The sequence below is a fragment of the Nilaparvata lugens genome, chromosome 2, assembly GCF_014356525.2.
Source record: "Nilaparvata lugens isolate BPH chromosome 2, ASM1435652v1, whole genome shotgun sequence".
Lineage (NCBI taxonomy): Eukaryota > Metazoa > Arthropoda > Insecta > Hemiptera > Delphacidae > Nilaparvata > Nilaparvata lugens.
The window spans coordinates 40418311-40433774 of NC_052505.1; the positions used below are offsets into that span (position 1 = coordinate 40418311).

Here is a 15464-nt window from a genome sequence, read left to right on the forward strand (position 1 = left end):
TTGGTCCTGGCTGCCTAAAAAGCAGACGTTAGGTCATGCCAGAGGCCCTGAAATTGATCATTTGCGGCCAGAAAACTGGCACCAGACCTGAGCCAGCCAGGTCACTCGATATAATTATTATATTCTACCAATTACAAAAATTTGTTATTAAATCATAAAAAATTTAATTTCTTGGTGAATAACCTATAATATATTTTGAGGTATAGCTGATAATTATTACAAGAGTCAACAATAATTAATATTATGTCAGATATACCACGATGACTTGAATCATAGCTATCCACTATGGAGTGGCAGCTGGAAGTTATTTACTTTCTATCAATTCATTCATTTTATCATTCGCCCATTTCTTCATTTTATCAAGGGGATACTATCATCGAATCATCACCTCTTCTCGATATCCTTTCTCTTCTCTTCTCGTCCCATTTCTAGTAAAAAGTAAATTCGTATGGCTTTTGTTGGTAGGGAGTCCCTTGCGGGAAGGTCCCACCGCCTGAATATATATTTTAAGCCGTCAATGGGCCTTACGACTGTCATACTTCAGCCGGGACAGACAGTTTAACGTGCCCATCCGATAACACGGGAGTGATCTGGTTAAAAAACTTTTGGTATTGAGAGGGTTTGAACTCGGGATATCTCTATGCTGCTACGCAAGCACTCTATCCACTAGACCACGGATCACTCCATTTCTATATCTTTTATTAATTATTTAATTTTTCTTATCATCATTTTGATTATTAATATTGTCTAATTATTATTATTACTCTTAATTTTCTTTAGCTAAACGGTTATTTTGTATTCAATTTTTTTTCAATAGACTCAAGTCTAGAAACTATTGTCATATTATCAATTGATTGAACAAATAGAAGGCGGTTGATCAACTTTATCATTTAAAAATTGTCTTATCATTTTCATCGACTCTATAACACGCATCTCACTGCAGATATTTAATGATTATAACAATGATTAAACAATCTATGCAATGCTTTATACATTCATGAATGTGCAGGTAATGCAGTTCGGCCGCATAGACGGCAACGCGTACACTCTGGACTTCCAGTACCCGTTCTCGGCCGTTCAGGCGTTCGCAGTCGCCCTGGCCAACGTCACTCAGCGCCTCAAATAATGCCACCTCTGATGACGTCACCTGCTGCCATCCACATTGTTCATTTGTTGCTCACAATCAATGAAGTCTAGTCTAGTCAGTGATTTAATGTTTATAATAATACTACGATATTGAGTTTAGTTTTCGGCTGTAAATTACTATTGTCATTGATTCCAGAACAGAAACGAAAACATAGGTTTGTAAGGAAACAGATCTAGTCATTTTGATAGAAAACAATGGAGGTTTATCTTGTGGAGTTATACATTCAATTGAAGCCTTCGATGATATTTGTAATTGAGATTAAATATATTGATAATAATTAGTAATAAAGCTGTAGATGGAATAACGATGATTTGCAGTAGTGTAACTGGATCGATAATGCATTATTCACGTTGGTTGTCGAAATCTTCTTTATAATAAATTAAGGCATTATAAATTACCATACCAGACAAGTTAAGAAATTCAGACTGACAATAATTGGCTCTCCTGACTCACGTATCTTCAAATGATCATTTCGTTCTTAGTCAACAATATTTTCTTACAATATTCCTGAATTATTACAATATTTCTTATAATAGTGTCTCACACTTTATAAACCCAATGTGTCTCTTCCGTCAGGTGCTATATGGTTCCATATCTACCAACTACAATTTTCGATTCACCTATCAATAAATTTATTCCTACTATGACGTCTTGATGATTATATCGTTCTATGTGTGAATTTATTTATATTTGATGATGATGATGATGTTGATTTCTGGATCAACACTAACTGCGATGTATATAACTCAATGCTCACCTTTTTTCTTGATCTTGTGTCATTATCTGTGAAAAAAATGAAACATCCACACCGTGACGAACAAAAAGCTAACAAAGTTTATAGATTTTAAATTGTTTGAAATACGTCTTATTTCACTTGAAATAGCTATGAATCATTCTTGAAAATTATTGTAATTCTTGTTTTGTGTTTGAGTCATTTTTTCATCAATCAAATAATGTGCTTTTGATTCGATTATTCTGCGTATTTATTAATCAATATTTATAATTTTCAGTATTGCAATAGCTATTTTCAAGCTTTGTGCATGAATTTAACTTTAATTTTAATAATATTCTAAAATAACCGTTGTGAATTCATTGAGACTACTATTTATAATCTTCACTGATAATACTATTAGCCTACTCTATGTATCTATTACACTATCTAATGTATTTGTTAGATACTCATCGAAAATTTAGTAAATTCACTACAGTATTTTTATTATATATTGTCTAGATTTTTCTAGTGGCTTTTTTATAGCCAGATAGTACAAGTTTCTAGAAAATCTATTCTCATTCTTGAAAAAATGTACAGAAGTCTCAAACTTGAGAACCAAAAATTTTCTTAATGTTAATTTGAAACTTGTTCTATTCGAATAAATTCTCTTTCCTTTATGTATATTATTGTATTCAAATTTCATATTCATTCCTTTGCTGTTATGATACTTTTTTGTTTTTCAAATTATTCAATGGTACATGTATACCTGTCAATTATTATTTCATGTTTTTCTGAGTACTACTGTAGTGAATGTAATCTATTTTGAAAGAAGTAAACTGTAAAATTAAAGGGAGAAATGAATAAATCAGAGCAAACTGATTGGAAATTTGGGAGTGATTGATTGATATAGAAATAGTACGACGGTCATATCATTAAACTTTCTGAAATTTCATAGATCTTCGGTAACTAGATAAAAATTTTTCATAATACTTTTGAAATCAACAAAGAATAGAAAAAATATTAGATTGTTTCGCGTATATTTAAAAGCATAATTCTTATTTATCATCAAATTTTACAATTTACTCACCACATACATTCCTGTTGAAAATTCATTTCCAATATAGACTCCATCAGTTCAAATCAAATCATTCGTTGGTAAAATTTTACTGGATGAAAATAAATTGAAATTTCTTATTTTCAATCCTTTTTCGATCCTTCCTTTAGGTGTCTGTGAACATTTGGCCTAAAATATATAAAAAATAGACACCATTTTGCGATTTTTGAGTTTTTATTTTATTCTATTTTCTTAGATCTAAAAAAAATGTATAGTATTCGCCCTTTTTTTGCTTTAAAATTACTCTCCCGTTGTTCGTAAAAATCTATCACCAATTGAAATTTAATTTATAAAAATGTTGACGGTGCTGTATAACTATTTCTTTGAAAAAAGGTTCCAAATTTATTTTTGGTTTACATAGCTCTACATCGATAAAAACTATTTTGACATAATTTCATTTTGAATTATCTATAATAATAGGATTTCTAAATACAGGAACTCTATAGAAAAATTTATCCATTTTTTATATGTGCATCAAAACCTAATATTTTTCTCATTTAATTCTTTTGGAAATACAGTATTTTATAAGCTCCAATATAATAATAATTATTATGCTTTAATAATCATTATCTAGTCATTTGTGGTCATATAAGAAGTATGTGTACTATAATTCGAGTCTTTCATCAAAGATTAAACAATAATCATTAGAACAATGTAGATTTCATTGATACCATATCATAAAATGCAGGTTTTAATTCCTGTTAAAAGTGTTCTTCATTCATTAAAATATTAATATAATTGAGATAATAAGCTTCATATTTTTATGGTAAGATAGTTGAATTATAGTAGTATTATTAATGAACGAAGTATCTAAATAAATTAGATAATAAAAATCTAGATGTATACATGAAACATAATTATTAATAAATGATTGATATATTTTTAGTTTTAGGTTGAAAATCACCATTGATGTGTATAATGCACAAGATAAACTTTCCTTAAACATTATTATTCTCATTTTTGATAGCATTGTATTTTGTATCTATATTTTTCCCTTTAGTATGCAAGTCATTTTTCAAATAAATGATATTTCTTTTTCAAGCATAAAAAATAGCATTCTCTTCATGTTCAATCTGATCATTAAAAAATTAAACACTCTCCTTATATACTTATTGAAAAGTTTTCCATTGGAACTTATTGTTCCATTGTTATGTTACTACTACACTTCATACTAGTTCGTTATTTGATCTATGCATCACATAATTTTTCATTATTGGTATTTTTGGAAAGGTAGAGAATTTTTAATATACTGAAAATATTTTCTTCAAACAGTTTGCTTCTGCTGCCTGGGTTGTGATATCATTTTCTTGCCTTTTGAAACGTTTTCTCTGGAGTTTTCTCTGTCATATTGAATGTGTGTCATCTAATTTTTATTCTCAGTTTATTATTATCATCTACTTCTCCATATAATAAAATTATATTTCATTTTATTTATAAACGGGAATAAATGTCATCTGTGCTTACTACTATCTGATCACATTCGAGGAAGAATTGAACACACTTGTTTCAGAGTTGACCGTTCATTGTTAAATATTAAATTATCCTCTTATATTCTCTCTCCAATTTTCAATTAATCATGTATTTTCAGTCCACACAGAATAATAAATCTTGTTAATCGTGATATTTCACTATCATTATCAGTCCTTCGCTGTTTATGTATTACGGTACAAACTTAATATTTATTTTCCAATATTTTTGTCATTAGACTGGTATCTTTTACACCTGTAATAATTGAATGTTAGTACTGCTATAACCTGTAATGATGATCATTTTCAAATGTCTTTCTACAATTTAGGTACCTAGTTTCAAAAACCGGTTTACCAAGTGTAAATGAAGAAATAAGTATTGATTCATATTAATGAAAAAACAATTATTATTTATCAATCTATCAGCTTATTGTTATATGTTATAGATATTTTTATGTACAAGCAATTGGGAATTATTTGAACAATATATATTGATAATTTTGTCATAATAATCTACAATATTTTGGATTTTGACTCGTGTACTGTGTTTACTCGATTTTCAACAAATTACGAGTGACTCAAACTTCATAAAATGTGTGTGAAATGACCAGGCTATACAAACATTACCTTTTATCTCAAACTAGTCATGATTCATTAAATAATTGCAAATGATAGGCTAGTAGATTAAGTGGATGGGACAAGTTTCTACATACATTCGATGTCATGTTTATTAAAGGACTTCACTCCTTTTTCATAGCAAGTCTAATATTGTCCATGTATTATTCTCATTTCTACAATTCATACATTTTTTCTCTAGTCATTTTTAAGTTTAAGGCTCCTAGCATCAAACAAATTGTCAAGTGCAACTCCTTTACACATTAGATACTTCAATTATCTTGAGTGTTGGACTTGAGAGCTATCATTAAGAGGTAGGCATTATTTTTTACTTTCCTTTTTTAATAGTCTTATAAAGGTACTTAATTTTTCCCGAATATATAATTCACAAATTATATTGAAATTTCTGCACAAGCCATATAATGGCACTGCTGATCTGATCTGATCTAATGCTGCTTGATCTGAAAGCTCGTGTGAACTATGTACGTAATAATATACTGTCGTCTGTCTTTTTAGGTTTTGTGTTTTTAAAGACTCGTTCCATACCCTTTTCCTAATTCTGTGAAAATTCATAAAATTATCTTAATTAACTCGCAATTTCTTTTTTGGTGTACGGTACTCGACTGTAATTTTATATTCAACTATTTATAATTTTGCTCGTGCAATATTCAAGAATGGGACTTGATTCCAAGTGAGTTGGAATCGACAACCTGTGGCATGAACTTTTGTAGTAAATTCTACATTTTATACCATAATGTAATCAAAGTTAATTCGATAAACTTGTTACCAGTATTATATTTGTTCCTTGCTTCATTCATTTAGTGTTATTTATTATGAACTGTCTCTATATTATATTTGTTATTCATTTTATAATAAATCCTAGTTACTCTTTCTTCGTGATTTTTCATTGTCAATAATAGTAATAATTATATAGACGAATTAAATTACAGTATTTGTTGTTTGTGATATGTTTGCTCTCAATTTGCTTTATGAACTGTAACACTTCTTTTTTATTTTAAGTAGTTTTTTCTGCCCAAACAGGTTTTTGTAACCTTTGGGATTATTTTCCATATATATTGATTTTTGGTAATGTTCTTCAGGGTATGATTGTGATTTTTTAGTTTTATGGTAATTGTTTCAGTGACTATGGTAATTTTATGCTCTGTATATATTGTAAAAATGGAAAATAAATTGATTTGATTTATGTTGAATGATAATTAATTCCAGATCTTTCTTGAAGAGTAATGTGTCGATTATTGTAACAGAATGAATCAATAATATTAAAAAATATATAAATTTATATATAATATAATTTTATTAAATAATGATCATCCACCAGCACCAGTATCTCACTAAGTATACTGTCTTGTTCATTTTAAAAGATTTGAGAGAGAAATAGTTTAATTGTATTTGAGCATGTTGTTACTGTCTCAACTAATGTTTCATTGTAATTATTTTGAATCAATTGCTTTACTGTACTTGATATTGAATAACATTCAATTTAATAACCCATTCAATTCCGTCTTTTATGGTTTTTTTAATATAAAGCTGTTATTTTATAAACTAGTTTTCAATTAAATTCTTGGTTGCCAAAATGTAATAGTCAAATCGATATAATTGGAACCTACTTCATGTAATTATTTATATTGAGTCAAAAAACTTGAATTTTTTCCTTTTCTCAACCGTCAATTCACACATTGCTCTACGAATGAAATATCACGTTGTAGAAAACTATTATTCGATTAAAATTGGCACGTTACTTCTTTGTTTTAGAACCATTGTAATTAATTATCTCCTATTTTATGCAGTGTAATGATTATTATTATCATGGCGATACATGGCGATTTTTGTGTACAGAACTATTGATAACGATAAATGAGAGGTGTTCAATTGTATTATATATTATGATAGTTGATTTTTGTCCATCTAGATCCGAGTCAAGTGAAGTGATCTTTTTAACAAGTATCAGTCCATAAGAAGTATTATTATTGAGGTTGATTTCAATAGTAGAATATCAATGTGTCCATGCTTCGAGTAACATATCACAATAATCTATAGTGTATTGAAATCAATGAATATTTTTTATAGCAACAGAACAAGGTTGAATCGAATCGGATATGAACGATATTTGAATTTGTGGAGCGTGGACTTTACTAGTACAGTATTGAATTATTTGTAGGCCTATCTCATGATTGTGAAATCGTTTTGTAATGTTTAGTTAACTGTGATCGATAATATGATAATAGTGTATCCAGTCCAAGGATGATGTCACCATCCGAATCAGCAAAGTTCAAATATTTGATGTTTCAAGCTAGGGATTATTTTCTAATATTTTTAGTAAATTTAATGTATTTTATTATATTTATAGCTGAGGTTACTATTCAATGTGTTTTAGATTTTAATGTACTGTATTAGTCATATTAAATAGATCTATCATTCATTGGGCTTGGTTATATTATGACCCCAATTTTATTACTCATGGAAACAGTGAAAGTTACACTTATCTTTCAATGCAAATTTCGGTTACAAAGATAGAATCAATATTTGAAAATCTTCAAACAAATCTCCATAACTTGGAAAATATCATCACCGCTTATTTTATATCAGTAATGTATAAATTCAAGCTTTTATCTTATGATTTCGTATCAAAGAGCAGCTCGGAAAGTGAAAACCATCTCAGTCTAATTCCTAATGCTTCTAGCTTTCCATGTAGTGTTAATTGGTCTATAATACAGTACTACCAACTAACTGCTCTTTGTTGATATTTAAGATTCAGAAACAGTGCAAAGGTTGAACATCGGATTTAATTCATTTGTATTTTTGTTAAAAAAATATATTGAACCGAAAAACTTTAAATGGCGTAAATCTAATTATTTAAGGTATAATAAGATGTTGGATAGAAAATGGACATTGTTTGCTATTATAATGTCCAATAACGATTATATTGTTGTTAATCATACCACTGCAATTTTCAATGTCTGCATGAAACAAATTCTCTCTTAAATTTGGAAAATTAATTATTTATTGAATATTTGCTATTCATCATGATATTATGTATTCCATATCTATATTCAAAAATATTAATTCTAATCTTCAATAACGCTTTTTTCATGTTTGATCATTTTAGCGCTTATGTCGTTTTTAATGTGTGATGGAGATTTTGAAGTCATTTATGATGGATAATTTATTGAGAACTCAAATAATTTGTTAGATGTCTTGACATTAATTAATAATAATTGTAATGATAATAACTGTGTAATGTTCATTTTAATTTTTATAGGATTGTCCTTCCCCAGATCTGTTATGTAATATAAGATGTTCCTATTGGCTCACCTTGTACCCCTTCAAGTGTTATCAATATTTGATATTTTGCTGAATTTGCAACTTAGTTCCTTGTCAAGTGGAAATGAAGCTTTATTTGTATGCGTTTGTTGTTAACTGTGTTTGTTATGTTTGCTAGTAATTGTATAGTATTGATTCGCTTATTATATATTCCTTTATACATGTTTTGAAATCGTACCTAAGTAATTACGTTTTGTAACTCAATGTTTATGTAATTGAATTAAAACGATTGTATTGTAAGATATTTATCCTGTTGAATTATTTGATAGACCTCGATAAAAGTGATCCGATTCTCCATATTGTGTGATAACGTACTTGTATTGAAGAGCCACTCATGAAACTAGTACATTATACTCAAAAAACTCATTCATATACTTGAAAAACTCTCATAATTCAGATGGCTTCATGAAATCTTCATAGAAACTCGTGAACTTTGGCAACGATGGAGCCAGCAGCAATTGAACATTTCTTACAATTGAAGCGTCTTTTTTATATGAATGAAAACAATAGTGAATAGTGAGCAGAGACACACCCACAGACCTACTAAACACTCTTGTCTGATACTATTATTTACAGCCTTCATTGTGTAGGGAAAATTGAAATGAGTGAGATAAACTTTGACTTTTCGCCTTCTCAACCTAATGCTTATTCAGCTCCATTGTGTTATCATCTCACCACATCAAGTGCAACATTTGTCCTTTAACATACCATTCTTTTTTGTCTCAGATCACACAACACGCCATTCTTTTCGTCACGTCAAAGATAATTTTTCAATTATCATTCAAATTATTTCCGTCTACTTTTTTGGATTCTCATTCTTTGTGGATATCTTGGTTTATTCACTCTTCCTTGTTATCAGATCCTCCAAATCATGATAAATTCTAGCAGGAGATTATTCATGATAATTCTCATGCGAATTATTAACATCTAGTTTTTTGGATTTTCACATTTTCTAGGATTGAGAAGACGGTGTTATAATTCATCTTTCTTGTTATTATATCCTTAAATGTGTTCAATCAAGCCCGGAATTTATTCTATTATTTTTTCTTCCTTGTTAATAAATCATGACGGACCTCAAAATGCAAGGTGGCAGAATAACAAGAATTTGAAAAAATCTAATAACAATAATATTATGTTATTTTAAAAAACATCAAAACTTGTCATTCAAGAAACTCAATGGAATTTATAATCTTCATTGAAATTCCTCATTGATCGCTGCAACCACTCAACCGGGATATTGTCTTTTTATCTCTAATTCTCTGTTTTGATTAATCCACAGTTCTTGGTCGAATTGTGAAAAATTTTGATTTGAGAATTGAGATAGCTCCACAAAAAATTGCGATCTAGAGGGCCAGGAAACGTTACCAAGATGATAATTCTCGATTTACAAATTTTGATGTTTTAATTACCTACTTGATTTTTTTTAATTTACGTTGTTCTGTGTCACGTTTTGTATCAGATCTATGGATATTTTGTGGATGCTTGAATTGGTGGACGGTGGACTGTGTTATTAGCACTGACCAACTGCTTGCTGCTCTAGTAATAGGTACGGTACACATTCTATAAATAATAGGATTTGGTCTCTATCAAGTAAATTTAGAGCTCAATATTTGTCAATAATTATTTTAAAAGAATTTTAAAACAATTTAGCCTTTTTAGAATTAATTCCATTGATAATTATTCATCAATTTAGTTGTTTTTGTCAATATTATTAGTAAAGTAAAGTAAAGTTTTATTATTCTCAATAAGCTCAATACAAGAAAATGTAAAATACATGCATATAAAAAAAACAAATAAACAAGTTTATAATATACATAACTGCATAGTAACGAATCAAACCAAATTTAATATTACTTATTGAGAAAAATACAATCCAGCACGTAAGATGCAACTTACGGACCGCTGGAGGGAGTCTAACACACTATTTTACTAAAGCAATAGAATGGACTAAAAAAAAAAGAAAAAAGAGAGATAAAAAAACATTTATGGGCTGTAATCAAAATAGGATATTAGTATTTAATTATTAAAGAGATTATGCTAATTAGAGAAAGCAAAAGAAAATCATTAAAAATAGAGATGCAGCAATGGCATTCTTGACCTCAAGCGGCAAAGCATTATAAAATCTAGGTGCCAGGAAAATGAACGTTTTACGAAAAAGAAAAATTCGGTTATTACAACCGAACACAAATTTAACGTACGGTACCGTATTAAAAATGAAAAGTAAAATTAATTGAATCTAGTATTCCTGATAAAATAAATACTTATCTACTCTCAGTTTGAAATTGATTGTGTCCGTTCGAATGTATTTAAAAAGAATAATAATATCACGCTATAACGAGGAATTAACCATAGGGAATCAATTGTACAGGTATAGGCTATTTACAAATTATTTCAATTGAAATGTTCATTCATTTGAAAAGATCATATCTGACATGAGAAAAAGAGATCCGCATCACTGTAATATTCTTTACAATAGTGAAAGACATTTTTTCTTCATTATAGAATATTGGTACTTTGGACACTCTTTAGTAGAGTAGGTATGCGATTCTAGTGTTGAGAGTCACTGTTATCATCATCACATGCCCCATATCATTGTTAATATTAATATCAAACACCACAGGTTTTTTTGTGTGGAAAATACAATGTGCTCCTTCACGTATTCAAAAATAGATCCATCTGCTAAATGAATCGTTGTAATAGTGGCCACTAGATTGTGTAACAGTATTCTTCTTATCTTCAAATGAAATAATACGGTTTCAATTTGAAGGATATTACATAATAAGCTGATCGGTCAACAGTAAGTAGTGAATACATTGGACATGCGGACACGTTGTGTGAATTGATTTTGGTGGCCTATCAAAAAAATAAAATTGAGTACCTAAGCAAAAGAGTGAGTCAAATCTTCTCATCATTGGAATGTGTCTCAACCCATTGTGATATAGGTATGTTTATATTATATCAATTTCAATGAGCACTAAATTTCTATTTAATATTACTTTCAAAAGAGATTATATAGATAAAATATTATATGAAATCTTTTTCTGAAATCAATTGCTGTTTTTTTGTATAAGGCTATCCTATAGGTAGGTACCTAGTTTACAGTTCATTTATATTTCAATTACCAGTTACTGGTAATTACCTACTCTAAGTTCATTAAATAATTTAATATTCACTTATTGTAAGACTACCTACACATAGTATTGTTTATCTGGGTTCAGTATTACCAAACTTCTACATCAACTTCACAAAAAGGCATTCAAATCATGTTAATTTTTTGGTAAAATATAATATTGTTGGAAAAGTCGAAATGAGGTTGAAAAATGTATCTTCTTTGATTTCCTCTTAAATATTATATGGATAAATCTCATTTAAAATTTATACCCAATTCAAGCTACCTTTTTTTATTTTCCATAATAATTCAACATAATCAATAGATAGCCTCTGAATAAATATAGGCCTACAAGATGAAAAGATGTCTTTAAATTTAAATTTCAGACAATTTAATTATACCTCTATGGAAGCTTCGTTGTTGTATCTCATTCATCTTAAAAATGTATTTGTTCAACACTAATTGAGCATTGAACAATAAATTATTGAAATAGTTCAGATTCCCAAAAATGAATGTTAATGAACTGGAATTCACTTTATCTAAATTGAGATAAAATAGGCCTATATCCAAGCAATGGTTAAAATATTAATATTATTTTTTCTTTTCTCAATCATGTGAATATCAATGTATCTGACAAAGCGTTGATAATTATTGTAAGGGGGGAGGGTTTGGTTAATTAGAGCTTCCATCAATATTTTCCTGCATGCTCCTGTTATCAATGAACATATCCAATTCCTTGAATTTATTTTGAAAGATGACAGAAATTTGACAGTCTTATTACTGAAGGTACATTACCAGTAACTTAATAGTGTAGACTTGAGTATCTATTTTATAATTTGTTGATCAAGGACATATGACATAATTATGATTTTACACATTAATAAATTTATTGGACTCGATTATATGATGAAGTACCTAGTAGTTTATTATTTTACATGTTACTATCTGAAGTTCACTGACTAAAAAAGGCTTTTCAACTTGCAGATAAGTAAGATGTTGGTATGCCTAGGATACGCTAGACTGATAGGTACGGCATATAACTAAAGTCTGACTTATCATTGTGATCTAGAGTAGTAGAATTTGATAAAATTGTTTTTATCAGCAATTTAGAAAACTATAAAATGATTTATTGCCTTGACTTAATTTAATTCAGAATATACGCGCAATGACTAAATTTGCATCACAGCCTTCAATGATAGGCATTGAATATTCGCGCCATAAACCGTGCTGCCTTCTATATCAGCAACATGGATTATTAAAGTATTCCATAAATATTGTCGATCACGTTGAACAATTTCAAATGGAAATTCGAAATATTCATTTTATTAACTCAAAGAATTAATTTTCGATAGTCATCAGTCGAAAAACAAATAACATTAAGCAGATATTTACAATATTCTCAGTGCAGGTTATAATTTATTATTCAAGAATCGTCTCTAAACTCAAAGTGATATATCTTTATTCGTTCAAAGATAACATTCTTATGATTTTTGCTAAATATAATTAAAATTATCAATATTTAAAAATAAATGTGTTTTGTTTCAAAGAGTGCTGACTTGATGAGTGGTCACGTGATACAGCTGAGTTTATAAATAGAAGTGCTGCTGTTCGTTCAGATCTCTTTTCCCTCTACAGACAAGGATTGAATCAGACTACGGAGCATTTCTACTAATCCAAAATGCCCGAAACATCACACATTATGAACGGTTTTAGCAATGGACACATGGAGCCCGAAACTCCTGAAGGCGAATCATTTTTGTTCACATCGGAGTCTGTCGGCGAGGGTCATCCAGGTTCGTAAAGACATTTTGCATTTTTACAATTTGTAATATCAGAATTTGCTTATGGCGGTGTGCGCCGACTGTAGAAACCATGTGCGCGTGCAAACATCGGTAATAATCATTGACCTCATCTATGTAAACATAAACTTTTGTTTGCATTAATTTTAGTTTATTTTCATATCAATAAATGATAATCACTTATATTTTACATGGACCGTACTCTTCTATCAATATTTCCACGTTGAAAACTAAATTGGAAATCGATTTTAGCAATTCAAGTCATGCATAGTTTTGTAATTTGTATTAAAATTAATTTCAACCGCATAAATCCAGTGACAGCATTCCTGTATTGATAATACAGTACTAAAATGTTTTTTTCTAATTTTTTTTAGGTTAGACCGATCTGGTTTCTTTGTTTAATTTTGACCTAATTGGTAATTTGGATTTATAATGATTGTATTATGTCGGGAAAATAACAGCACTTGTTTCTGATAGAAACTAGGCTATCTAAGTTACTTTACCTATAACGTTTATTGACGTTAGTTACTCAACTTATTCTTTGCTTTTCAACTTTATGCAACATTCGTTGTTATGAAAATGTTTTGATTCTAATAATCCTTGATTGTTTAGTATATTTTGTATCAATGATTATTCGCAAACCAGTAAAATCACGCGCAGTTTATATGGCATCAAATATTTTTGTTGGAATGTTGATGCCTAATGTACTATTTTTGCGCAGTGGTCTGGGACTGTAGGCTATCTGATCTGTTTTAATTTAAATCTCTACCGGTAACCTGTATTCTTTATAATAATTTATTCATAACTTATCTATATTTACATTTTTTTGTAACAATCTCCTATAACTTACTTTTTCAATTTTTTTGTTTTTATTACCGATTTGCTAATCTTGATAACTCTCGGGTATGGTTATGTAGGGTTGAGTAGATCTGTAAAAAGCCATTAGCCTACATCACACAACTTTGAACTTAGAATATGGTTTTTAAAAATGAAAAAACTTTCCAAATTTTTATTTAAAAAAGCAAAGCAAAACCGTGACTCAGTATGAACTATCAATAAGAATAATTATAGCTTCTGTTCATATCATTGACATGCCACCAGGGAATGTCCATAAGAATACAAATCAAAAGAAATGGAAAGTCAACAGGCAAGTTCACACATGGATTCGTCAAAAATAGACAAGTACAGTAATTGAAACAGACTCACACACATTCCAGCAATTGTTTCTTGATTCTTGAATTTATTGTAACCAAGCAGCAGGCAAGTGTACTATAGAGAAAAGTAGCTAACTTACAATAGTTGTGTCACACTCAAAACATTCCTTCAAAGATTAGAAGGGATTCTCCTGTAGGAATGTCGCCAATCTTCTTTTCTTAGGGTAGACCTTCAGCAGAAACATACAGTTTGGATATTGAGTCGATAGTGGGAAGGAACAAAAATAATTTTAAATTTGAAGTGGTGTAAGCTACTTAGAATACAGGATTAGAATTAGTAATTTTAGAAATACAAAACAAGTTTAAATCATTCCAGAGTTTTAAAAGAAAAATTGGGACCTCATAAAAAGGCTAATAAAAGTTGAATGTAGCTTTGGTACTCTACTTTATAATATAATACAGCATCATTACATTGAAACAAAACTGATATATTGCATTCATAAACTTGATTGTAATTATTTTTTTACTTTGTAATGGCTACTCGTATTTACATAAAAATTAAAAATCAAATTACTCTTTTTTTATTTCTCACTTGTATCAACTTTTAATGTAATTTTAAAGTAACTCTTTTAAATATGACATTAAAATTCTAACCATGTTGTGAGGAATGAAATTAAGTTTATAAAAGGGTACTTTGATTTTTATGTGAATACGAGTAGCCTTTAAAAAGTAGTTACAATCAAGTTTATAAATGCAATATATTTTGTCAATTAATTAAATTTTTATGTTGATTGTAACTGATATTTATTTCTAAATTTGGTGACAAAACGCTAGGTAATCATCAAACTTGTAAGGCCTTATTTTCTATAGAATTGGCATCATCCAAGCGAGAGTTTGATGAATACGTCGTCTTTACTCTCAGCCTAATACTGTAGAAGGAAAGCTAAGAAATTGTCAAGTATTTAAAAGCTGTAGTCGTTCTTGATTATTCAAATTAGCTTATTGG

The 15464-nt window shown here is 29.2% G+C and overlaps 2 protein-coding genes across 3 annotated transcripts in view; both read left to right on the top strand.

Annotated features, from left to right (window-relative positions):
- The window catches only part of LOC111048957 (tubby-related protein 4), a 41930-nt gene extending 33290 nt beyond the window's left edge, over nt 1-8640 (top strand). The window contains 1 exon segment of the mRNA XM_039420074.1: nt 1010-8640. Within this exon segment, the coding sequence (XP_039276008.1) occupies nt 1010-1126 (117 nt within the window). The 3' untranslated portion in view covers nt 1127-8640.
- A 2558-nt stretch (nt 8641-11198) lies between these two features.
- Nucleotides 11199-15464, top strand: part of LOC111048963 (S-adenosylmethionine synthase) — a 33084-nt gene continuing 28818 nt past the window's right edge. For both annotated transcript variants that reach the window (XM_039421219.1, XM_039421218.1), the window contains exons 1-2: nt 11199-11338; nt 13053-13298. In XM_039421219.1, the coding sequence (XP_039277153.1) occupies nt 13184-13298 (115 nt within the window). In that variant the 5' untranslated portion in view covers nt 11199-11338; nt 13053-13183. The remainder of the gene's footprint in view (nt 11339-13052; nt 13299-15464) is intronic.